This window comes from Crinia signifera, chromosome 19 (genome assembly GCF_055691185.1).
Source record: "Crinia signifera chromosome 19, ASM5569118v1, whole genome shotgun sequence".
In the NCBI taxonomy this organism is placed as follows: Eukaryota; Metazoa; Chordata; class Amphibia; order Anura; family Myobatrachidae; genus Crinia; species Crinia signifera.
In genome coordinates this window covers 118286153-118312126 of record NC_139226.1, presented here as the reverse complement: position 1 = coordinate 118312126, position 25974 = coordinate 118286153, and the positions used below count along the sequence as shown (strand labels likewise).

The following is a 25974-nucleotide window of genomic DNA, read 5'->3' as shown; positions in this document are numbered from 1 at the left end:
GCCCCCCTCATGGAGCAAGTTGAGAAGTAGTGCCACAGTGGCGCCCACACCATCCCCACCCCCCCGAGCCGGGTGAGCACAGCGGCGCCCGCACGGTCCCCAAACCCCCATGGAGCCTGGCGAGTTAGCAACGCCTGCACCATCCCCACACCCCATCCCTTGTGGAGGGAGTCGGCGGCGGCGGCCGCATCCCCTCTGCCCCTCCTTGGCTGTAAACTCTCCCCCTCGTGGAGCGTGTGTGTTGGGGAGAGGTGGAGCAACCCGCTGCAACTCTCCTCCTCCCCCCCCTTGTTGTGGAGCAACTCAGCGGCCGCATCAACCCCCTCAGGTGAGCGGCGGGGAGCTCCCCCCCCGCGCCTGGGGCGCTGCCATACCTGGCACCGGCCCTGTAGACAGTCAATAGTTTGACATGGACTCCCAATTGGCGCATACCCTCATTCCACAAAGATTGTAAAAATAAAAATCATGTCAGCATTGACCTTTTGTGTCGACCTATCTGGACATACAGTCGAGGGTTATAATTCCTAGCCCAGAAATGGAATAATACTGTAACAATGTGAACAGAGGACATATATTGCTAGATGTGAAGTGATAGCCTGTTCTGCTGAACTAGGGTATGTATTAATTGAGAGGAATTAAATAGCAAAAAAAGAAAACATTCAGTTTGCACCAAAGAGCCGTACCCGCTAACAAAATATTGATGGATGCGTAGTTGGTTAGATGTACCGAGTTCGTTGCCTGATTTCTACATGGTAGAACACGTCCTCTTGTACACACTTGAGGTGAAAGCCAGCATTGCTTAAACTCACCATCAATATCTTGCCCAAGGTACGAGCACCAGCGACTCCGCATTTCCTCGATAGCAGCCATGTCTTCCTCGGAGATCTTGTTGTTGAAGATCAGATGCATGCAAGGGATGATCAGATCGTTCATTATGCTGATTCCTTCAGACACCTGCTCATCATCCTGACTCTCAAACATGCAGGCGGACAAATTATTTAAATCCTTTTAGTTCGGGAGAAAAACAAAGGAATGATGAGTGTCAAAAAGTATAATCACTGTCTGACCGGGCTTTTTGAAATAAACTTCACCACCATCCTTACCATTGGTTCCACCTCCTCTGCAAAGTCCAAATCCGCAGTGCACAATACACAGACAGCAGTATAGTCAGTTTCCCAAACAAGAGATGAAAGATTCACTAAGCCCACGTCTACAGCCTGGGAGGGGTGAAAGTCCGATCTACCACCAACTAGGCTGCACAGCCGAGTGAAGATCAAGCTCAATCCAGGAACTCTGCTGTTTTGTCTAACAAGGTAAAACTATTGCAATACAATGCCTAACTATATAAATAGTGAATAGGGCAGAGGTCTAACACGCAATTTGTGAAATGAAGCAGCCTAATACAATAGTGAAAAGGTGGTTTGTGTAAAATACATATGGAAATATTAGTCCTTTGTCTGCACGTGATACATGAGTGAGGGGGAACATTTTCAGGGTAGGTCATAAGTTTGGCAGCCATCTTGTATGCAACTATGGGTGAAATGTCATAGGGTGAGAGAATCAGAAAGTGAGAGATTTGGTAAGAAATCTCCAGTTTGTTTTTAAAGCCGCAATCATTTACACCGCAAAACCAGTATGATTTTGAAGTGTAAAAAAACTGGAGATTTCTTACCAAATTACATTCACCTTATGTTTTTTAAATGGGACGATAGTCGTGTGACATATTAAACAGATGCAGAATTTTATAAGAAAAGCAATGGCGTTCTTCCTTTTAATGGATTTTTGATCAGACTCAAGTATTAATAGAGTTTGCAGGGTAGTGACATCAATGAAAATGGCACGAACACAAAGGATTTCAACAAATTTATTTTAACCACTTTGTTCTTAATTTACCATTCATGTCGACATAAATGGAGAATTTAACCCCTTCACGACATTGCCTTTTAAGGTAATTTTTTTTTTTTTTTTCCTCCTTGCGTTCAAATAAGCGTAACTTTTTTATTTTTCCACCTACGGACCTGGGTGAGGGCTCATTTTTTGCGGGCTGAAGTGTACTTTTTAATTAATACCATTATGGGATATGGGCGACTTTCTGATCTCTTTTAGTTATTTTTTTTTGGGTACGCGATGCGACCAAAAAACGTAGTTTTGGCGTTGGGGATTATTTTCCGTTTACGCCTTTAACCGTGCGGGATAACTAATGTTATATTTTAATAGATCGGACTTTTAGGAACGCGGCGATACCAAATATGTTTATTTTTTTTATTTTTTATTTATTTTTATTTGGGAAATGGGGAAAGGGGGGTGATTTGAACTTTTAATATTTTTTTATTTTTTTTTATTTTTAAACTTTATTTGGTACTTATGTAGTATCTGGGCTGCCGATTTCTAAATCGGGTACATCGCATCGCATGCGACCATCGGATGCGATGCGATGCGATGCCCCGATTTTTCCATAGGAATCAATGTTAAAATGGACTGAGTCCATTTTAACATGGAATTCAATGGGAAAAAGGGGTCCTTTTCATACCCCTACTATCCAAGTGGGCATGGAGTTGGATATAAACCTGTAGCGAGCCACCGAGCCCGAAGCGTGGCGAGCGTAGCGAGCCCCGCGAGGGGACACAGAATACCGTCCCCTCGCGGGGCTCGCTTCGCTCGCCATGCTTCGGGCTCGGTGGCTCGCTGCGCTCGCCACAGGTTTATATCCAACTCCATGCCCACTTGGATAGTAGGGGTATGAAAAGGACCCCTTTTTCCCATTGAATTCCATGTTAAAATGGACTCAGTGGCTGAACGTAGTGATTTTATGCACTTCCTATTACATCCTGCCTGAGGCAGGATGTAATAGGTATGCATACACGGCCAGCACAGGGGTCTACATTAGACCCCTGGCTACCATGGCAACCGATCGGCACCCTCCGATCTCGCTGCGGGGGGCCCCGATCGGCGCCGGAGGGGGGCGCCCCCCCTCCGATCAGCTATTTAAGCACTGCGGGCGCTTTGCCCGCGGTGCTTAAAGGGTTAAACGGCCACGATCGGCGAACTCGCCGCTCGTGGCCGTGAGAGCAGGGACCTGGCTGTAATATACAGCCATTACCTGCTCTCTTTCAAGCCAGCTCACTCCGTGAGCTGGCTTGATTCCCCCGCAACGGACATATGACGTATATATACGTCATATGTCGTGAAGGGGTTAATAGTGCGCAGTGAGGCCGAAGCATGACGAGAGCGCAGCGAGCAATATGATGGTGCGCATTACACTAATTGGGTTCCATGTCATCAGTTGACGGCATTGACACCAAACAAAAAAAAAAAATAAAAAAAATTCATGTCTACCTTTTCATGCATCTTCCTTTCCATGTCGACATTTTGACCCTGTCAACCTTTCTAAAGTCTAATTTTTTTGACCCTGTCAACCTTTTGTAAGTTGACCTTTTGGGGTAGACCGGGCATGGGAAAACTGGCTCTCAAGCTGGCTCCCAGCATGCATTGCCACCGTTTTGCTATTAGGGAATGCTAAAACTGTGGCAATGAATGCTGGGATGTGTAGTCTCACAACAGCTGGAGAGCCACAGGTTGCCCATGCCTGGGGTAGACCTATTGACTGTCTCTCTAATAATCCACACCCCTCCTTCCTTGGACCATTTATGATTAGGTACTGTATAGCTGGAACTCCCCACAAGACCTGTCGTTTTCAAGGGATACGGTCATATTGTCTACAGCATTTAGGTCTACACCACTAGGTCAACCTGCATTTAGGTGGACATGACTGAAGGTCGACATGGTCATTAGGTCAACATGGGGAAGGTTGACAGGCAGAAGGTCGACATGGGGTCATTTGACTGTTTTATGAGTCGACATGTGCCGACAGGTGGTATTTCATGCCCTACCATCCACTAGGGCATGGCGGGAGAATAAAATAGTGTGCCCGAAGCATGGCGAGCGCAGCGAGCCATGCGAGGGGACGCGGTGCTATGTTGACTCTGTCAACACTTGAAAAAAATTTGGGGAACAAAAAAAAAACACATGTCGACTTTTTCACTGTCGACCTAATGACCCTGTCGACCTAATGACCCTGTCGACCTAATGACCCTGTCGACCTTCAGCCACGTCAACCTAAATGCAAGTCGACCTAATGGTGTAGACCTAAATGCAGTCTGACGAAATGATCCCATTCCGTTTTGAAGATGCTCTTACCCAGTCCTCTACTCATTACAATTGGTCCCTTATCAAAGTTGCCCAGATCCATATGCGTGCCCATGTTTCCTGCTTCCAACACCTCAAGAACAGACTATTGACCTGATGCATGCCTAATACATGTTACCTGGTTTTAATATTATGGCTGATGGGTATATAATACTTGATAAATGCATATTTGATATGATCTGAATCCCCTATGAAGGTCCCTGGCATAATGTGCATGTACTTTGTAAGGTGCTGTGAAACCCTTGTGGCTCGACAGTAAAGGACAATAATAAAGGAAGAGTGAGTATAGAACAGTATGGCGCTTCGTACGGAATACATACCAAAAGACATTTCCTGCGATACAACTCTATCAGTCCCTCGGCCACGCCTCGGTTCTCTCCTCTACTTAGAAGGACGCTGTTACTTTGATACGCATATACCAGGTACGTCAGGGATTCCTGATATCTGATGAGAGTAGAAGTCGTGGTTACTAAGATGGACTAAGATTTATTTTCAATAAAAGAGTGAACACTCCTAGAAAAGGAGGAGATTCTGTGATATTGTGGTTGTTGCTACAGAAAACCACTGGAGTTGTTTAGGAACTGAGAGGGGTTATTCAGAAAGGTCTCAATAGAAAAATCTGTCTTGATTGGGCAAAACCATGTGCGCAGCAGGTGGGGCAGATGTAACATATGCAGATAAACTTAGATGCGGGTGAGTTCTTTTGTTTTCAGGGTTAATACAGGCATTTATTTTTACACTGCAACTTAATGCAGGCGGTATCAGCACACATAATGTGTGCAGACACCACTTCTCCCCCATAACATAAGAGCAATGCATCCACCCCTAGGAAATATCTTTCTTTGAATTTATATAACAAATGTGAGCCAGCATTTTTAGCGGATGTTTTAAACATCTCTCAAAGAGATGTTGACACTCAAAGGGTTAAAGTCCCAAACGCTGCCACAGTATTCATACCTTATTTGCACTATATCCCACAGCCTCACTGGTGCTTGATTCATTCCCAAAATTTCTTCTTCTGGGGTCAGAACATACAGAGCGCAAGAGCGAGATATACTAAGCCTTGAAAAGTGATAAAATAGAGAGTGATAAAACACCAACCAATCAGCAGCTTCTTGTCATTTTTCAAACACAGCCGGTGACATGACAGGTAGGAGCTGATTGGCTACTGGTTTATCACTCTCCATTTTATCACTTTTCAAGCTTAGTACATCTGGCCCGAAATCAGCGGCTAAGTTACACTCAAATGCCTGCGTTTTCCCTGACACTCCCAGAAAAGGCTGGGCGACATCCTCAAATGCCATCTTTCTGTCAATAAACACCATGTACAGCCAGCGATAACCCTACGCATGCCCAGTCTATTGATAATCGCTCGCACTGCAAATTTGCAGCCGCTCAATCAGATCTGAATCAGTGTTGTGGGGAAGATGGGTGTTGCAGTGCATCACACCTGTTAAAGGACCTAAACAAGGGTGGATTGTAAAATATATGACGTTTATTAGACTTTATTTAAATAGAATAATACAGAATATTGGGGGAGTAGATGGTGAGCAGGTGCGGCCCTGATAGGTGCTGTGCGCTGGTTTATTGCACTGTAACCCAACACCGATATCCTGCGCGCTAAACTGATCTGCGGCTGCTTACACCGGATTCACAGCATCCCAGAGAACGTGCTTCTACCCAATTTGCTAAAACAGCTTCACCCATACCAGGTCTCACAGAGAACATTTCTTTATTTCTTACAGTCCATAAATAAGTTTTACTGCACAGTCAATACAAAAGCTTACAGATATAGCATAGGGTCTATCTGCAGAATTAGGGGGGGGGTATTCAATACTGGCTGCTCTTTCTGACCGGGGAAAGTTTTGCCAACACGCCCACTTTCCGACTCTTGACAGCCTAGTGTTCATTATAGTCTCCTGCATGTTTCAAAACCAATGCAGTTCCTCCTCCCTGCCTGGGGTGTCGCTCTCTGCTGTGGTGCTGCTAGCACAATCCGCTCTGCAACACCCCAAGCAGGGAGGTGGAACTGCATGGGTTTTGAAAGATACAGGGTGCTAGAATGAACATGAACAGCTGAAACGTTGAATTCCGCCTGGCGAGTTTCTGTTGAGCCGAGTGAAAACGGCCCCGGGATTCCGACTGTTGGAATTCTGGATGGAATACCGCCCTTAATCTCTAAAAACAAAACCGGTCTTTACAAAGTAACCACTTACTTCCCATTCTGGTATAGCTCCAATCCCGTCAGAAGGTAAACGGACACCTTACGAAATTGACTGTAATCTTCGTGCCACTGCTGTAGGGAAAAACAAAAAACACTTCCTCACTACACACAATGACCAAAGGTTACCGGACTACCCATTAGACTGCCCGGTGGTTTTATTAATGCACTTTTAACTTTAATTAAATTTGAATGCCCGCCGCCGCGCCCCCCTCGTTTTGTCTTTTATTGCCAACATAAAGATGGCCATGAGAGGGCTGCGCGCATGTGCGACTGCACGCAGCTCCTCCCATGGTCCTTTGCGGAACATGGGCGACAGCCTGGGCATCTGCCTCTATCTGTATGGTGTCTCGGTCCCTCCCCCTGCAGTGTGCTTCAAGGCAGAATGTCAGAGCAGCACACTGACGGTCTGACTCGTTTGCAGTGCTGCCAGCCTAGATGCAAGGCAGGCAGCCTTTCACCCCCTGCCCTACCCACGAAATCTAACTATGCGCTTAGGATGTTTTTCTCAAGGCTCTATGTTCCTAAAAATGGGGAAGTGACTTGCACTGTTCAGCCACGCCCCCTCAAATGGGGCCACGCCCTTTTTTGCGCACGGCTTCGCTGCACGGAGATCCATTTTGTGTTGGTACTTTCATCTGGGACCACTCATTACCATATTTCTAGATTCGCCTATGATTTCACCCCCCCTAGGTTTCCATGGTTGAGCAGCTGCACAGAAGCCTCAGATATACAATGGCGAACATGGGCTGCATTCCCTTGTTTCACTTTGTGGTCCTCTGACAGATGAATCTGGGCATGGCGGATGCGAAGATCACTGAGTACTGAGAACACACGCAGGGCCAGATGCACTAAGCTTCAATAGTGATAAAATGGAGAGTGATAAACAGCCAGCTAATCCGCTCCTACCTGCCATGTCACAGACTGTGTTAGAAAACTGTCAGGCAGGAGCTGATTGGCTGGCTGTTTATCACTCTCCATTTTATCACATTTTGAAGCTTAGCGCATCTGGCCCTCAGAAAGAAAACCTACTGTAATGCTACATTATACAATGACAGGTAGGGAATTGCTTTGTGGCAGCAGTCTGGGCAAGGCCCTTTCCTGCAGCCTGCATGGAAATGGTTCTATGCACAAAGCTAAGGCAATCATATAATGGTTTGTAGAGACTGCAACAGTGGGGCAGATTTATTAAGCTCGGTACAGTGAGAAAGGGGCCGGTGATCATGTAGCAGACAGTCGGCCCCTAACTTTCATTTTCAAACCCAGTCTGTAACATGACAGTTAGGAGATGACTGGCTGGTGCATTATCACCAGCCACTTTATCACTTCACCGAGCTTAATAAATCTGCCCCAGGGTTCTGTGCAGGCCAGTTCTCCCACACCAAACCCATTTAAAAACCTTGGGGATTAATTGGAACACCAACTGCAAGCCAGGCCTGATTGTCCAGCCTTAGGTGGAGATGTACTAACTAAGCCTTAAATGGAGTGTGATAAACCACCAATTAGCCCATAACTGTCATTTTCAAGCTTAGTACATCTGGCCTTTAGTATCAAACCACAATAATCCTCCGCCATTGAGGGCTTCCAGTCATGGCAAGGTGATGTGTAATATTACAAAAGAAAAACAGACTGCAAGAAAATAAAAGCGGTAATTATATATATTAAATTTAACCTGGTATTCTTTCATGTCCATGTCATTTGGCCCAATCTCTTTAAGCTTAGCGCGAGCCACCTTCATAATGCTTATTGATCTGTCAGAGTAAAATATAGAAACAAATACAATTACTACAAGGAGATGCTGCACGCTCGGAGCACACCACAGTTTTGCCGGCTATGTGACACTTTTTTACAACACATGCACTCTGTAAAGGTAGTCTCAGGTCATTTTGTACACGAGACAATTCAGCAAAAACACCGCAAATAAAAAATGTGGTCCACTACCATTCTATAGCCCGCCCGAGTTGTTGGCAAGGCGGTACAGTAAGTAGACTGATGTAGCAAGTACAGTATCTGACACTAGTGTTACGGGAACATCACACTCCCCACAGCCACGAATCAAAATTATAGTCACATATATACAGAAAGCAGAATTAGCAAATGCCTTCAGATTCTCAAATGAGGTACTCATGTCATACTGGTTTAACTTACTGCGTAGTAACTTTAATATAATACACTACTACAATGTGGCATAATATGAACTGGTGGTACTGCAATATTACACACTGTAAACGGGGGGCAATACAGTGTAGCATAGTGTGAACAGGGAGAATTATAATGTGGCAAAAATGTGAACAAGGGGAAGCACTGTGGGGAAAAAGTAGCGTGTGGGTCTCTGCCAGTAGCGTCCAGATTTCAGATGACAATCAGGTGTGTCTCCAGCAGTGTCAGCCCAAGCCCCATGTTTGGTGGTGGATTGACCTATCACAATTATGACCAGGTGGTCACAAAATGACGGCACAACAAGTATTTTCTTGATTCTAAAGGCGCGAATCAAGAGAGAGATAAAGTACTTGCCAATCAGCTCATATTTGCCATGTCACAGGAGGTTTTTTTTAAATGACAGGAGCTGGTTGGCACTTTATCACTCTCCAAAGCTTAGTATATAGACCCCGTAGTTGGTCCCTGGCAGTTTTAGCGTACCTGCCATACAGTATGTACTTACAAGCTTTTGGCCTATTATCAAAGATGAGCACATGCTACTAGCAGGATAACACTGTATAATATCAATAATCATATGCACTGGTATTAAGGTCAAGCATGTTCTAGATCTGCAATGCGAACAAAGTATAAATAAATAATGCTATCCTATGGTGCTCACCGCTCATCGTAGCTGAGATTCTTATCTGCAAACTGTTCCAATAAAGTTCTTTCTATGATGCGTTCTGGGGCCTTGTTCTGAAAAAAGTAGACCAGCACATGCTGTAGACGTGGGTCGCTGGATGGAGATAGATCCTCCTTAGACAGTTGGAGAAGTCGGGAATATTCTTCACGGAATGCCTACAAAGATGGAACGTGGGGTTCGTCATGATAACTGAATGCAGAAAAAGTAATATTTGTACAGGCGCACCCCCAAATCCCCATTATACCACCAAGATGGCAGGTAGCTTTACAGCACAAATAAGCTAGATTTAGTTATTTAGTCCTGGGTTTATTAAATATCAAATTGTGATAAGTTCGGACATTATTTCACAAGTTAAAAATAAATCAAGACAAAAACATGTACACACGCACACACACACACACACACACACACACACACACACACACACACATAATACTGTGCTAAAGTTTTAGGCAGTTGTGGGAAAGAAATTTCACAAAGTAAGAATGCTTCCAAAAATAGAAGTGTCAATAGTATCTTTTCCTCAATTAACAAAATACAAAGTGACACAAGACAAATGTAAATCAGGTCAATATTTGGGGTGACCACTGGTTGCCTTTCAAAACAGCATGCGGGTGACTGTGGCTGTATCTGCTTAAGTAATGTTACGGTACAGTGTTTTACTGGAAAACACTGTAGCATAGCATTTCATAAGCAGATACAGCCATGGCCACACACAGAATATAGGCATGCTGCATATCATATCAATCAGCACTGCACTGCGAATACGATGCACTGTATTAGAAAAAAGTCGCATGCAAAGATGCTTGGTGCGAATAGGACAGTGTAATGTGCCAGATCTATGAGGACACATCTGGTTGTTATATCAAGTAGATTTTCTTGCCATTAGATGCAATGCACTATTCGGAATCGAGATAAAATTCCATTTGCCCATAGGTGAAGATGGTGGGCGCCAATGGAGTGGGGTGTAGGGCCAGCTGCTCACACAACTGGGAAGGTCACTCCCCAACAAAATAGCATAAAATAGAAGAGAAGAATGGAGTGCTAAATAATGAACTTGGATAAACTGGGTATCACAATAGTATATGCAATGTTTTATTGAATAAAATAATCAATATAAAAAGTTAAGAAAATTATAAATGATGCCTTGAAATAATAATAGCAGCATTAAAGGTCATTAAAAAAATACCTCATTGAGTTAATTGGTGAAAGACTTGGGATAAAAATGGGAAAAAAATATATATACTTATTGGCAGTCCCACTTGTTCCTATCGTTGCCTCCTTAGTGATGATATTGGTCCCCACCGATGACATCCAAGATTGAAAGGTGATGGAATGAATGGGTTTCCATACAGCTGACTGCGTAGTGTTTCCAGGTTCTGGAGTTAGGCTTTGGACATAGCTGGAGTCCCAATAAACTGAGCAGGTGGTGTTTTCCCAAAATGATTTATTCCAAAAATGTATTATCGACTTGCTTCACCTCTGTTTTGCGGTGGAGCGCGTCCACTTATCGGCAGCACGTATTATCCTAGTTAAAGCATATGTTGGGAGTGCATTAAATCATCTGTCTCTACCACTTTCGGAACATCAGTTCCAATGTGCCGGAGCCGTAACTACCTCTCCCAGCTGCCCCTGCGCCAGAGGGCGTTTATGCATGAGTGTTTTTTGGTTTCTCCTGCCGGCCGGCTCCAGTACCCATGCATGAGATCTCACATATGGTGCAGAGCCCGGCAGATGCAGCAGCCGCTACAGTGGCTGCGAGTGGGGAAACTATACCTGCTTCATACATTGGGGAGAAGCGGCATCAGAATCTGCGATTCACATAGGACCTGGTGTACCTAGATGCTTGGCACAACTGCAACTATAGTTTATGATGACAGCTTAAAAAAGCCAATTCTTCCACTTTACAATGCATGAAATAATATAGAAAAATACAGCAAAATAATAAATAAAACATACTAAAAGTATTATGCTGCTTTCAGTCCGCAAAACTGGCTTTGACCAGGCATTTTAAAAAGTTTCTAAAAACAGGTCTGCCAGCTAAAACCCCTTTCACACCGCATATCTTTAAACGGTATTTCAGTGCAGTTCTTGTCCTTAAACAGTATTTCAATGCAGTTTTTGTTCCTTCACAACACTGAACCCGGTTGAACCCATAGAAAACAGTGGATGAAAAAAAAAAACGGGTCTGAAACGGGTAGGACCCTGCTTTATTACCGTTTAGAAATACCAGTTCAATAGAACCGGTAAATTCACTCTGCACCTTTCACACTGCACAAATTACCATTTTAAAACGGTAAAATAACGGGTAAAAAGTGCGGTCTGAACGGGGTATCAGTATGATCATTAAAGTTTACATTCGCTTCGGACTATCCAATTTCTACATGACTTATCATACAGCAGCGCTCACTATTTAGGACCAGGTGGATCAAGCTTCAAAAAGTGATAAAATGAAGAGTGATAAGCAACCAGCCAATCAGCTCCTACCTGTCTTGTCACAGGATGAGTTTGAAAAACAACAGGTAGGAGCTGATTGGCTGGTTGTTTATCGCTCTCCACTTTTATCACTTCTCAAAGCTTGATAAATCTGTCCCTATGGGTAAAAGTATACTTGAAGATATCCAAGAGTAATACCATGCCTTGGGGCCTGGCAAAAGGTTGGCATAACAGCACCATACCGTTCCTTTTTTTACTGCTTATAAGACAGAACTGGAATTCTTTATTCAATGCACTTTAACGTATTAATATACTGTACGTATCAGCGCACATTTAAGGAGTGGGGGGCAATACTCCATCAACACATTAAAGAAATGCAATGGAAGTTCAAAGTAAAAAGTCGAAAGTGTATTTTATCTTGACGCTTAATAAAATAAGTAACTTTCCATTTTTGCGCTGTGCTGCGTTTTAACAGCAGAAAGCTGTCAAGTGGTTCAATGGTCTTAAAATCAACATGGTATTTAATCATTTTTTTTTTCTTCCTCTCTTATCCCCCCCCCAAAAAAATCACCCAGTGACGCACTAATGTAAGATGTGCAGTGAGCAAAGCATAATCCAAGAAATGCACATTTCACTGTCTTTAGCTCCGAGGTGTAGCTACTTAATTACCAGGATCCGGGAATGAATATGTCTGTTTGAAAATGGATTTTGAACCTCAAAGTGAAAGCTTCTTTGAAAAAGCTAAAGACATCTGCTACCTTTTCAGCGCTGAAAACCAATTTACGTCAAGCGCGGGATGATTCTGCATGGTACAGCCTGAAATTATCTTGTTAGAACCCAAGCGTCTCTCTGCACATTGCATGTGGTGACAAAAATAGATGTTCCACAAGCTCCAAAACAAATTTGCATGTTTTTGCAGATGAAACAATGGTGGCGCTGACAGTGCTTTTCACAGAACAAGAGCAGCTAAAAATTCCAAGCAAATGTAATGGCTCGAAGGTGGCATACAGCCCACACACGTGTCAGCCTACAAAACCATGCTTTTTACCCCCCCTGTGCAAGCTGGAATCTCTCTCACTGGCCCCCTTCTGACAGCCGAACAGAGCCCAGTTTCTGCTAGGTTGGAAACGTGCGATAGGATCTGGGTTTGCATTTCAACACATTTTACACCAAAGAGGCCTTGACATAATGAACCGGTTATTAGCAACAACAAAAAGTTTAAGATGGACTGAAATGAATGGCAAAGAGGTCGCAGAAATAGCGGATCGCAACGCCCGCCAATATTTAATACACATTAGCTCCTAAAAAAGATTCTGAGGATCAGTGCCTTCAGCAAACACCCAGATCCCCCTGCCAAATTGCTGGGGGCAGATATTCTGTACTCCGTGTTCAGCCTCAAGCAATTACTTAGTGAACCAACGTGTCGGAAGTCCTAGTTTTGGTTCGCACAAAGAGAGATGTTGGGGTAGAATCACAAAAAGAGTAATGAAATTGCCCATAGCAACAAGAGTCTAGCTAGAATTTCTCTATTGCATTCTACAAAATGATAAAGAAGGGTGGTGCAGTTGTCCACAACAACAAACCAAATTATTTTAGAAGCTTAGTAAATATACCTAGTGCATCAGATCTTAGGGCCTTATTAGAGTTCACTCTTATGGGCAAATTCCTTCTTAGCTGGACAACACCATGTGCACTGCAGGTGGGGCAGATTTTACTTGTGCAGAGAGAATTAGGGTGGGGTTTTTCTTCAAAGTGAGATCTATATTGCAGTGTAAAAATAAAGCAGTCAGTATTTACCCTGCACAGAAACAAAATAACTCACCCAAAGCTAACTATTTCTGCATCTGTTACATCTGCCCCCCTGCAGTACACATGGTTTTGTCTAGCTAAGAAGGAATTTGCCTCTAAGAGTTAACTAGAATAAGGCCCTTAGGGTCTAGTGACCCTGGCACTGTGGTTTGACATACAGTATAAGAGGGATTTCCTAAGGGGCCAATTCAATTAAGTGCTGGGAAGATTCACCAAATGACACCCAAAGCAAAAGCAGCGGGATCTCGCCTATGGGGTAGTGAGCACTTTCAGGGCGAATTGGGCATTCGGCTGGCTGAGTGAAGGAGGCTCATTGGGAGGTCACTAGTGGCGTTTAAATGCCACAGCTAACTGCAATTCACAGACAATTGAATTGAGAACAGCGCATGCATAAATAGAACAAGCAACTAATGGCAAACCATGAAGTGCCAACCGCTGGGAAACGTTGGGATATCTTAGCAGGAAGATGGCGGCTATAATGCCACTTTCATGGCTCCCTGGTAATCCTACAGCACATTAATAAAATGATAAAAATGAAATATCTTATAGGCAATACTATAATAGTGCATGGGCTGTATAGTATAATGGGGCCTACACATGTAGTGATTTAGAGGCATTCCCTAAGTGAGCTCACATGAGATTTATTGCATGTAAAAATGGCACATCAAGTGCTAGATCGCATGGGAGGAAGAAAAAGTGTCACAACTAATAATAAATGCGTCTATATCTCGGATGTAGAAAATTCTGAAGAGAGTATCTGACCACACTCCATCTTAATGTATGCCTGAATTAAAGGGTAACATGGTCATACATGCGAGATCAGCAAAAATATAGGCGTTGCAGAGGATATCTGGTCATACAGCTTCTTAGTGTTTAACTAAATAAAAAAAGTTAACATACCTGGATACACATATTTGCCTGCATAAGGCTAGTATTGTGATAAACTGCGTGCCACATATAGCAAAGACAGTACAGCGTGATCAGTCCTGGTTCCTTCTGCTGCCTCCCGTCTTCAGATGAGCGGACGGGAGGTGAGAGTGGAGCCAGAAGCGCTGAAAGGAAAGGACAGTAGCGTATGTGGGAGACGCCAACCGCGTTAAATCAGTTCTGGTGCTGAGACATTGCAGGACTGAAATTCACCACCAGAGGGTCTCACTACACTCAGAACAAGGAGAAATAGTACTTGGAAGTGACAGCAGATGCACAGAAAGTTTGTTGGGGAGACAGCTGTTAGTTGCCCCTGCAGCGGGGGACTGCTTGACCATTCAGAACGCGTTTGATCACCTGAGAGCCTAATGTGGGGTGTAGTAACCCGCTGGAAATTTAAGAAGCATTTGTCTCTAAATAACAAGCTAATTTGGCTACTAGTGAGCACCTCACACCTGACAAACTTTCTGTGCACCCGCTGTAACAGAGACTTTCTGGCGGCGCATCTTAGTCCTGCAATGATTTTGGATCAGGATTGACCTAACACCGCACACAGAACTGTTCTCTGTACATGCTATCTTCATTTCCATTAACGTGTCCACCTCTTCTTTCACCTTCCTCCTTGAAGACCCCAGGCAGCAGAAAGAGCTGGTTTCGACATGCTGTTCTTTATCTCCACCCTGCATAACTTTCCATGTATAACCTTGAACTTTTGTCTAAATAAGTCCTATCTAAGGTCTTGCTCCAACACTCAGGAGCTCCACACGAATACACTTACTGTGTATCACAAAGTAATATGGGAAATGGTCACTAGGTCTACAAACATTAGGTCGACATGGGGTTAGGTCTACACAATCATTAGGTCGACATGGGTAAGGTCGACAGTCAAAATGTCGACAATGTTTTTTTTTTTTTTTTTTGCAGAAAAACTGTATTTCATGCCCTACCAGCCACTAGGGCGTGATAAAATAGTGTGCTGAGCGAGGCCCTGTGCCCGAAGCATAGCGAGCAATGCGAGGTGGCGCAGTGCACTTTCTTTTAGTGTCCATGTCAACTGTGTTGACATTGGGGGGGGGGGGGGAATTCCACGTCAACACTTTGAATGTTCCCTATGTCAACCTACTACTTGTGTTGACTTAATCCCATGTTGACCTAGTTCTGTTCTATCCAATGATCCACAACTAGTAAAACACCACTACAACTGCTACTGTAAATAAATAAGCTTTATTTGGCAAATTTTATAGATATATTTATGGATATATTCTTTTCAAGGATTGCATCTGGCTTCGCTACAGTGCGTGTTTTACCTGGGGGGCTGTAGCCCTGCAGCCCATAGGTAAAAACCGCCACTGATCCTTGTCCTGCGTGGGATCCTCCGCTTTCTATTGTCCGTAAAGGCCAATAACCTCATTTTTGCTTTAGGTTCGTCACAGTCACCTCACATCTCCATAACTAATAACACAGACATAATTTTACTAGTGGGATATTCAAAACCGCTTTAGAAATAGTTGTTGGCAAGAGCTGTATCTGTTTATCTGTAATAGGAGCAGCATATTTAAAGAAGTGAAGATGTTGCCCATTGCAACCAAATTCCAGCTATGATCTTCTATAATGTGCCAGATAAATAAGTACAATATTCTATAAACTTGCATTTTAGTAAATAGACTCCTTAGATTGGGCAAAAACATCCTACAATACTAACCAGAGGCGTAACTAGAACCTTGGGGGCCCCATAGCAAAATCTTGAAAAGGGCCCGGTGGACGGGAGGTGGCACAGAGAGAGGGATGGGCACAATGGGGCAAGTAGATAGGGACAGACGGGAGTGGCAGAGAGAGAGGGAAGGACAGGAGGGGGCACAAAGAGAGAGGGATGGACAGGAGGGGGCACAGAGAGGGATGTGCAGATGAGGGCACAAAGAGAGGGATGGACAGAAGGGGGTACAGAGATAGGTATGGACAGATGGGGCAACAAAGAGAGGTATGGGGCACAGAGATAGGGGTGGACGGGAGGTGGCAGAGAGAGAGAGGGATGGACAAGAGTGGGCACAGAGAGGGATGGACGGTTGGGGGCACAAAGATAGAGAGATGGGCAGAAGAGGGCATAGAGAGAGAGGGATGGACAGAAGGGGCTTTTAACTTTTCATATTCAGTTACTGCAGTTTACACAGCCTCTCACTCCCACTCTCACCTGAATTATAGTATTTCAGACCCTTCAGATGCGTACCACCAGCAGCAGCCCTCCTACAGGCCAGACCCTCCTGCATGTCTGTCTCCCATGAAGCGTCCTCCCCGGCACCTGCAGAAGCCACCAAGCCCCCCGAACCAACTCAAGCTGCAGCCTCTCCTATCGCTGTCTCCTGCCGCCGCCTCCAACCCCGCTGGACCGGCTCCCGCAGCAGCAGCCTCTAACCTCCACGTGATGTCCTCATGCAGATACACAGCAGTATGCTTGCTGTCTTGCTGGTTCATGCTGGTTCATGCTGTCCGGCACCTGCATTAGCGCAGGTTGTGTGCAGCTAGCAGAAGCCAAAAAGCGCACTGCTTGTGTTTGTGTACGACCGACGCCGCTGCTGGCATGTAGAGGGTTTAAAAAAAAAATATATGAAATGAAGGGAAAAGAATGTAGAGGGTGCATGGGATTGCTTCGGCCCCCCCAACCCGCCAGGCCCCGTAGCAGCTGCATCCCCTGCATCCCTCTGCACATTTAAAATCCTGACAAGGTCAAAATACCGACATTTAAAATCCTGACAAGGTCAAAATACCGACATATAGAATGTAGACAGGAGAAAAAGTCAACATGACAGGTCGCCTTGTTTTTTTTTTACTGTTTTTATTGACCCGACAGGCGGTATTTCATGCCCTACTATCCACTAGGGTGTGATGGGAGAACAAAATAGTGTGCCGAGCGCAGTGAGGCACCGTGCCCGAAGCATTGCGAGCGAAGCGAGGGGCTGCGGTTGACTTCCAACTGTGTCCATGTCGACTGTGTTGACATTCGGGTCAAAAACCAGTGAAAAAAAACCATGTCGAACTCAAGACCTGTCGAGCGAAAGTCAGGTTGACTTTCTCCTGTCTACATCGGTATTTTGACCTTGTCGGGATTTTAAATGTCGGTATTTTGACCGTCGGGCAATAGCTGTCAGTATTTTGACCGTCGGGATTTCATACCGAATCCCTTGTACCATTGTCTTCACACCAGAGGAACTGTTCCCAGCAGACTTACCAAAGCACCTGCCATACCGTAAGCAGGGCTGTTATGCACCACAAGAAAAGATTTCATGAAGGCAACATTACTTTATACTGTATCATTCTGTCACTTTCATATAAGGAAAGTCATTTGTACACTGATCCAATATGCCTACTGGACTGGTAGCCTACAGGCCCGCCATCAGGAATTTTCAGAGGCTAGGGCCTGGGACAGCTTTACCCACAGAACCCCCCTATTGGCGGCCCTGGTAGCCTATATTGCAATGTATAGTAGTTCAGCTGGCTACATTGTGTACAGGATAGATGCATTTATTCAAATCACAGCCATGCAAAAAGTAATACAAGCCAAGCATCTGCGGTTCAGATTAGTGTAACACATTAGCCACAGAACATAGGTTAGTATGCACAGCAATGTATTACTCTGGCCGAGGTTAGCGCTGCCAGAGTGTTAGTGCCTGGTGAGCAATAAAGTACCTTGACAAGCCCTGCTTCAGGGCCATCACGATCAAAGACCTGGCGAGCTTTGAGTATTGCCAGGATTACCCCTTGCATGGCAGGGCACAGCATGGTCTAGCACAACAGAGGAATAATGGGAAAAAAATACAAATACATTGGAATAGGTAAACCAGGAATAATATAAGGAAACAGTTAAAATAAATGAAATAGGAGTATTGGCGGTAGAAGTGGGAGTATATTTAACCAGTGGCATATGTTTCTGAATTTAACAATGTTTTATGGTTTAGGCAATGCAGTGTGGAAGAGGACTGGAATTGGAATAAGTATCATAATTATCCATTTAAAACAACATGCGCGCCAAGTATGTGTGGCAAAGCTGACCCTACTGTGTTCCGCATAATTGGGGTTAAAGCTCTGTACCTCCTCATTATATCCGTCAGCATCGGATCTAACGAGAATCTTCCCCACGCTGGGGATCTCCACCTCTGAAAGCTGGGAGATGGGCTGCTGTTCCTTCTCCCCCGCCTCATCGGTACGGCTCGGTTCAGGCTGGCAGGCCTCCTCTGGCTCTGGGTTTGTCGGCTGTGAGAGCGCAGCAAAAGGAAAGCGTGGAACGGACAGGTGGTAAAGACAGGAGAGACAGCAGAAGTGTGACACACAGCTTTACAGTACGAGATTAGGGGTAGGTAAAACATTTCACTCCCTAAAGGTGGCCATCCACACGCAGATTTATCTTCAGATCTGTCTGGTTGGAACAAAAACATGGTTATCGATGAGCAAATGACAGTTGACCATTTGCTTGGAAATGCTGGAAAACTGACAAACTGTCTCTCATCCATAACCATGTTTTTGTGCCAACCAGCCGGATCTGAAGATAAATCTTACTAGTGTATGGGCACCTTTTACTCCCAGCAATATAGAAATTCCTTCAGTCAGCATATAGTAATGCAACGTATACTACGGTAATAAAAAGCATGCAAGACCAAGAGCTACTGAGTGTCTGAAACTGTAAAAATGTCCCCATCTACGTAGAGTATATACAACACTTATATCCACAGCATTGTTGCTCGAGGAAGCCATCAATGAACCCCTCACTAGAGATGTGCAGCCTCTGATTTACTCTGATTTCAAAGCAGGATCTTATTGGCTATCAACTGTCAACAACTGTCATGTGATTTGGGATACCCAATAAGATCCTGCTTTGAAATCAGAGTAAATCAGAGTCTGCCCATCTCTACTTTTCACAAAATACAGCTGTGCCCTCATACGCTCTTACCAGACTAGCACCATACAGCCATTTTAGGTGTGCCATGTCCCATGTGACCAGGCTTGGGCCAAGCATCTTTTTTTGCACACCTTAGTCCAGGCCAAACTATGGCCCTCCAGCTGTTGTGAAACTACAAGTCCCATCTGCCGTGCCACAGTTTTGCTATTTGGGAATAATGCTAAAATGATGGCAAGGCATGCTGGGATGTGTAGTTTCACAGCTGGAGGGCCAGATTGGCCATGCCTGCCTTAGTCGCTCACATTATAGCCTTAGAAGTGACAAAACCGCATAATGAGACTGCACAGATTCATTCGGTGTGCAATATTTTTTATATGTGTGTGCAAATAAGTCTAAATCTGTGGGCGTAATTCAGACCTGAATGCACTGCTGTAAATTGGCACAGCGTCTGATTATTGATATTGATGATTGAAGCCGCACTGCTTCAGGCAGCCTGAGTAAGACCAGACTTACTCAGTCCACAGTCACAGTGGGGAATTGTGACGGTCGTTCCTCATAATACGCCATTGTATTGCAGATTAATGTGATCCAAAACACAGGTAGGGTGTGGTATGCACCTCCTCTTACCTTTGTATTGCTATGGATCGCATGTGATAAGCTGCCGCAAGCAACTTCTCATATGTGATACTCACGGTGTTCTTTTTTGGGCAGTTGTTGGGTTCTTTATATAGTCAGAACTGATCACATAATCACAGTAGATAACATATCTATAATAGGATTGTTTACTTTTGGGGGGGGGGGGGGGTAGCAGGATTAATCCCACTTCAGTAGCAGCTTCTGGCAGTATATACAGATTTAAACATATATAAAAACTACCTTTCTGGAATTTCAAGACAACCCTTCGTGCATGTACACCTCCCTATTCCCATCCCAGTGTACTAAACTCTACTATACTGCTCACTACAAGCAGCAGGCAGGAGAGGGATGTCCCTTGCTGCTATCCGGCATCACTGATTGGCTTGGGGAAAGGCACTCCAGTGACACCAGCACCGTACTGCTAATATTCATAACCAATCAGTGACTCAGGGCAGCACAGTGTGCAGTACGTGTGCCATCGGCTTCTCTGCTCGTTGCTTGTATATGGGAGGTATACAGCGGTGGCTCAGATGACAACTTCACATCAAATTAAAACCAACCCTTTTTCTGCTACACTGGCACCAACCTTCGCTAAAGAACACATTTATTGACTGATTCTGACTCAGGCGCTCGGCTGATGTCGCCAACTTTTGCGCACCGCACATGCGGCCCAACAGAGCAGTATGTAGGGAAACCAGTACGAAAAATGTAGTGGGCATCCCTGGGCGGTGACAGGAAGTGTTGCTGGTGTGTCTGTACAAGTCTTTGCATACGCACTCACTGACCGTTCACATAGACGGCCATACAAAGAAACTGCACCTGTCATTGGTGCGAGTTTGGATGGTGCAATGTTAAGAAGCACCAATCAGTATTTCAGGATCTTTGGATGCTGCTAGTTGGGGTCTCAGTCCTAGCACATTAATATGATTGGATGAACACCAGGGAAGGGCTTCGTACAGGATGAGCGCCCAGTAAAAGATGCAGCCTCAGAAGGAGAACCCAAGATAAGCAATAATTTATAATGTTCCATATTAATAGGGTTGCATAAACTGAATGAGGATTTCCTGGTCTTTGCAGTTACAATGCAGCCCCTGAACTGTGACCAGCGACCTGGGCTGGACGTTAATGCTTGGTACACACCAGAACGATTTGTCCTCAATTTTTCCAATTTCGATACAATCTCAACCGATTGTATGTAAATTGGTCATGTTTTGGATCTGATTCGATGCGTGTCCCCGCTGGTCGTTTGGTGGTTTTGCAGATCCTACCTGCTGCAGTCAGGATTTGAAAATGACCCCTTCAACTGGGTAAAGATCATGATTGGATCGTATGCTCCAACAGATCGTGTGACCACCGTATGATCATCTCACGATCAAGATCGTTCTGGGGTGTACCCTACATAATTTAAATACTGGTACTTCTTCCTGTTAGTAACAAATCAGGATACCAATGCCAGCATACACGGTTGTCTCCAGCCTCCCTAAAGGAGACCGCAACCTAAACAAAAACATATATATCCTGATATATCATATACAAAATGATGTATTGTACAATTTGAAGGCATTGCTCATGTAAATAAAGAGAAGGGGGTGATTCATGCGGCCACACCAGGTATTAACAGATAAGCAGAAAGACTGGATAGTAAAGCTGGGTACACACTGGGCGATATATTGTCAACGATATCGTTAAGGATATTGCGTATATATCGTCTGGTGTGTACAGTCAATATCGTTAACGATGCGCGTGGCCACAGGTCATTACTAAATCCCCCACCATCTGTATATACAGCTCAATCTGACAATATAATGTGCATGTACGGACCAGGGGGGGGGGGGGGGGGGGGGGGGATTGCAGGCGCGAGGCACAACACTGACCAATATCTTGAAAGATATTGGCCAGTGTGTATGGATAATACCATTCTCTGCCGTTATAGTTTACGGTATCGGCGGCTGCAGGAATTGTTACATGTGTACCCAGCAATAGGAGTAACATTTCTTAATTGTCAAAACTGTGCTTTACATGAAAGGTAAGGTATTAGCCTCCTCCACGTACCTCACTGAGTGCCGCCTCCACACCGTTTTTTTCATACGATCCAGCGGTCTTGGTTATGGCGAGTGCCGTCTGTTCTTTGGCCATCATGGCGTGTTCCGATGACAGGGATCTGGTGCACTGCTCACAACACAGCGGGGCGGCTGAAAAATGGGCAAACAGAACAGTTCTACTATGTTCTCATTAGGTTAAAGAAGGCGCAGACAGACACAATCCAGCAGGTGGATTTATTTACAGTGAAAGGCACCTGCTTGTCGCCACGTTAAATTATAAGTAGGTAAATATCCTTTCTTGGCAGGAGACCATTCCAGAGCATTACATTTGCCATCCTGACTAGTACAGCGAGGTGTTCTCTCTTGTGACCTTTTATTTAGGCCTCTCCAGGATTTAGCCATATGGATGTGTCCTATACACCTAGCCCCCCATATACCTTGCAACACAAGGTGACCTGCCATGCATCTCTGCTAATATCAGCCATCTTTCCAAAAATGTGCCTTATTCTCAATGCAATGTGACTAGGACGAACATGGCTGCGCTGATTGATTCGATAACTGACCCTTGCAAATTGTATGTAACTGTATACGAAGCAGAACAAAACCTTTATTGTAGAACTTTGTATACAAATTAAGAGACTGAAGGGGTTATTCAGACAGAATCACTGCTGTGCGAATTTGCAGAGGTCTGCAATCAGAGACGCCTCCCAGACAGTTAAAATCTTTCCCTGTGCAAAGACTGCAAATGGCTTGCAAAAATATCACCGACAGTCACCCAGCTGAAAATCCATTCGGAAATCGCTCATCATCAAATGATTTCCCAGTCTGCCCAAGTGTGTGTGTGACTCTGCCCCTCCCACAAGTCTGCGATAGCGACAGACTGATCGAGGCAGGAGCTGAAGCCACTGAACCTACATGAAAATGCAAGGGCGCGCCCGCCTTATTTCCGACACTCCAAGAAAACATCAAGTTTCTACCCCAAACGTTGTCTTCCTGCCAGTCAAGTTGCGAGGGGACTGCAAAAAAATTTGGGGGCTCCGTTTGGCCTTGTGCATGCACGGAACGATCCATACACAAGTCATTCGAAAATCAACTGCCTTACAAATTGGCACAACAGCGATCAACCCTAAGTCACACAGAGATATAAGAGGGTCATATCTAATAAATCAGTTCTAGCACATCCTAGTCACACTGTGATGCGATGAAATAGCTTTTTGGCAAAAAGAAGCCAAATGCTAGACAATTCTAACGCAACCGGTCTTGCCATGAAAGGTTTCTATGCCGTTAAATTTGATCTAGTCAGATGGTTGACCATAACCATGGCAACATTAAAGATGCTAATCGGGGGAGGAGGTTAGGCACTAGGGGGAGGTTTAGGGGGTACAATGCTCACCAGAATGAAGGAGAATTGGAGGTCTGATCCAGAACGGCGCTGCTCATGATACCGGATCCGGAAGCATGTTGACAGTTCAACCATGTGGATTTGATAACTGTTGGCAAGTCATGCCTCACCCCTATAACCATACCCTAGGCCTGTACAGCTGTGGTAACGGCTTACCAACACAATGAGAAGACCGCTCGTCTGCTGAAGTAACCGGCTCCATCTGGGGGATCTTGCAGGAATGCGCCTCTTCCCATTCTTCCACTTCATGCTCAAACCTTAGGTTATCATCTCTAACGTAATGCACAAAGCCAAGGGGTAGGGTGTTGATTTTATCCTCCAGTTGTCCGGTTTCATGGTCTGTGCAAAGATCAAATGAAACCGTTGCTTTAGGTAATGGCTTATGGCAAGGAGCTTCTTTTTCAGAAAGTCCAGTTTGATTTACAAATGTCAATTGTGGAAACATAGAACAAAGATAGTATTTAGGACAAGAGGCTGAGCACTACGCCACACAATAAAGAGAAGTCTCTTACCCGCAATAAGGTATGGGAGCTTATTATGTATGTACATTAGACAGTAAGCACTGGCGTTCCGCATTCCTCCATAGGAGTCTCGTTCCAGCTCTTCCCAGGTAGCCTCCGTCACAGATATATCATTATACTTCAGCCAGCACTGTCTGGTATTGCTGTATATATAAGCCCAGTAATGTCCAGCATTAGCCTGGCCTTCATGGACCAGCACCGCATGTAGCCTGTATGGAAGCTGAGAAAATAGAAATGTATGTATTATATTTAAGAGTATCACTTAAATTATTACTCGAATAAAAAAAAAAAGTACAACACTATAACAGATTCCGACTGTAACCACAGGTTGTGACCCAACAAAAGGTTTCTGAAAAGAGAGGGGCCTGATAAGTTGCGAAAATTGCAACTGGGCGGATACTGTGGCACAATTCACATAATGCGATCCCTATGGAATCACATGTGAGCACAGCACATGCACCGGTCGGCAAGTGCTTGCATGCCTTAGCTGTGACAAAGATGCAAGTGGGCACATCGATATATAAAGGTGGGATGTGGTCAGTACCCCAGCAGTTAAGATGCCGGCGTTCAGTGTAACGACACCAGAATTCCACCTGCTTTCAGAACTCCAGTGCCGGAACTGCGAAAGGATCAGGATGGTGAAGCCGGAATACAACCAACACCCTGAACAGTGACCGTGTGTGTGTGTGTGTGTGTGTGGGGATAGGTTTTGGCACTAGTTGGGTTGGGATACGGTCATTAGGTCAACCCTATTAAGGTAGACATGCATTAGGCCAGTGATGGCAAACCTTGACACTCCAGCTGTTGTTGAACTACACATCCCAGCATGCCCTGTATCAGCTTGAGCATGGCCAAATAGTAAAACTGTAGCAGGGCATGCTGGGATGTGTAGTTCAACAACAGCTGGATTGTCAAGGTTAGCCATCACTGCATTAGGCCGACGGACAAAAGTTCGACATGAACTTTTTTTTCACTCTTTTTGAGCATGTGCCGACAGGCAGAATTTCATACCCTACCATCCACAATGGTATGGTGGGAGAATAAAATTGTAAGCCAATCACAGCAAGCCATGCGAGGGGATGTGCTACACTTATATGGTGTCCATGTCAACTAAGTTGACATCTGGGACAAAAAAAAAGAAAAAAACTCAACTGAACCTTTTGACTGTTGACCTTCCCATAGTCTAGACCTAAGCCCGGTTGACCTTCAGTGGTTGAACCAATGAATGTCGACCTTAACGCAATCAACCCTATGACCCATACCTTTAGGGTGCCGGGAGGGGAAGGTTAGAGTTAGGCACGTTGAAGGTGGGGTAGGCAGCAGAAGGGGGGCAGTTAGGTTTCATAGCTGGGGGACAGGGGTTAGGTTTAGGAACTATACAGTAACATTCCACAAATGGGCAGCTTTGTAAAGCAGTCCATGGACATTAATTGGGGGATGGGGAAAGTCTGCGTGTGGCCCTTTCAAATGGACCCTAGTTATTTTCAGTTTTGTGTCTGTATAATGAAGTTTGTTTATGGAAGCAAATGTTAAGATAATCAGTACCAGTGCCGCCACACTTGTGGAATGGTCATTTTATTTATAGATGCGTGCGCTCATTCCAAGACACCAGGAGCAGCATCTTGGCAGCCTTCTTCTGGACAAGTTACGCAGAGAGAATTCTCAGCTGCTGACACAAGCCTAGGCTTCATTCATATTTCCCTGACTCCACCACACCTCCCATGCTGTGCGCATTAGCTGTGGCTTCCACTGCAAGCAGCTGGAACATGACGCAGACAATTTAGGTTCTAAAATAAGGCTGATGTCACAGTGCACACTAAGAGTTGGCTATTTTAGGGGATTAAACCGCTCACGGCCCATATAATCATTTCACGCAACTCTTATACAATATTGCAGACCCTATGTGCAGGTCCTAAGTAAAAAAAAAACATATTTCTTGTAACTTGCGCTTTCTATTCCGTTTTCTGTACGTCTACTGAATTGCTAAGCAACCAATGTATACTATTTGTGTTGCAATGAATGCACAGAAGCACAGACAATGCCG

The 25974-nt window shown here is 44.7% G+C and overlaps 1 protein-coding gene across 3 annotated transcripts in view; it reads right to left on the bottom strand.

Annotated features, from left to right (window-relative positions):
• The window catches only part of USP28 (ubiquitin specific peptidase 28), an 83490-nt gene that overhangs the window by 6008 nt on the left and 51508 nt on the right, over window positions 1–25974 (bottom strand). The window contains exons 16-25 of one of the 3 annotated variants that reach the window (XM_083163230.1): window positions 23922–24150; window positions 23566–23748; window positions 22018–22157; window positions 18525–18686; window positions 18123–18218; window positions 9246–9424; window positions 8100–8178; window positions 6423–6502; window positions 4527–4650; window positions 810–1005 (exon numbers count right to left, since the gene is read on the bottom strand). In XM_083163230.1, coding sequence (XP_083019356.1) covers window positions 810–1005; window positions 4527–4650; window positions 6423–6502; window positions 8100–8178; window positions 9246–9424; window positions 18123–18218; window positions 18525–18686; window positions 22018–22157; window positions 23566–23748; window positions 23922–24150 — 1468 coding nt within the window. The remainder of the gene's footprint in view (window positions 1–809; window positions 1006–4526; window positions 4651–6422; window positions 6503–8099; window positions 8179–9245; window positions 9425–18122; window positions 18219–18524; window positions 18687–22017; window positions 22158–23565; window positions 23749–23921; window positions 24151–25974) is intronic. The other 2 variants (XM_083163231.1, XM_083163232.1) reach the window with 2 other exon arrangements.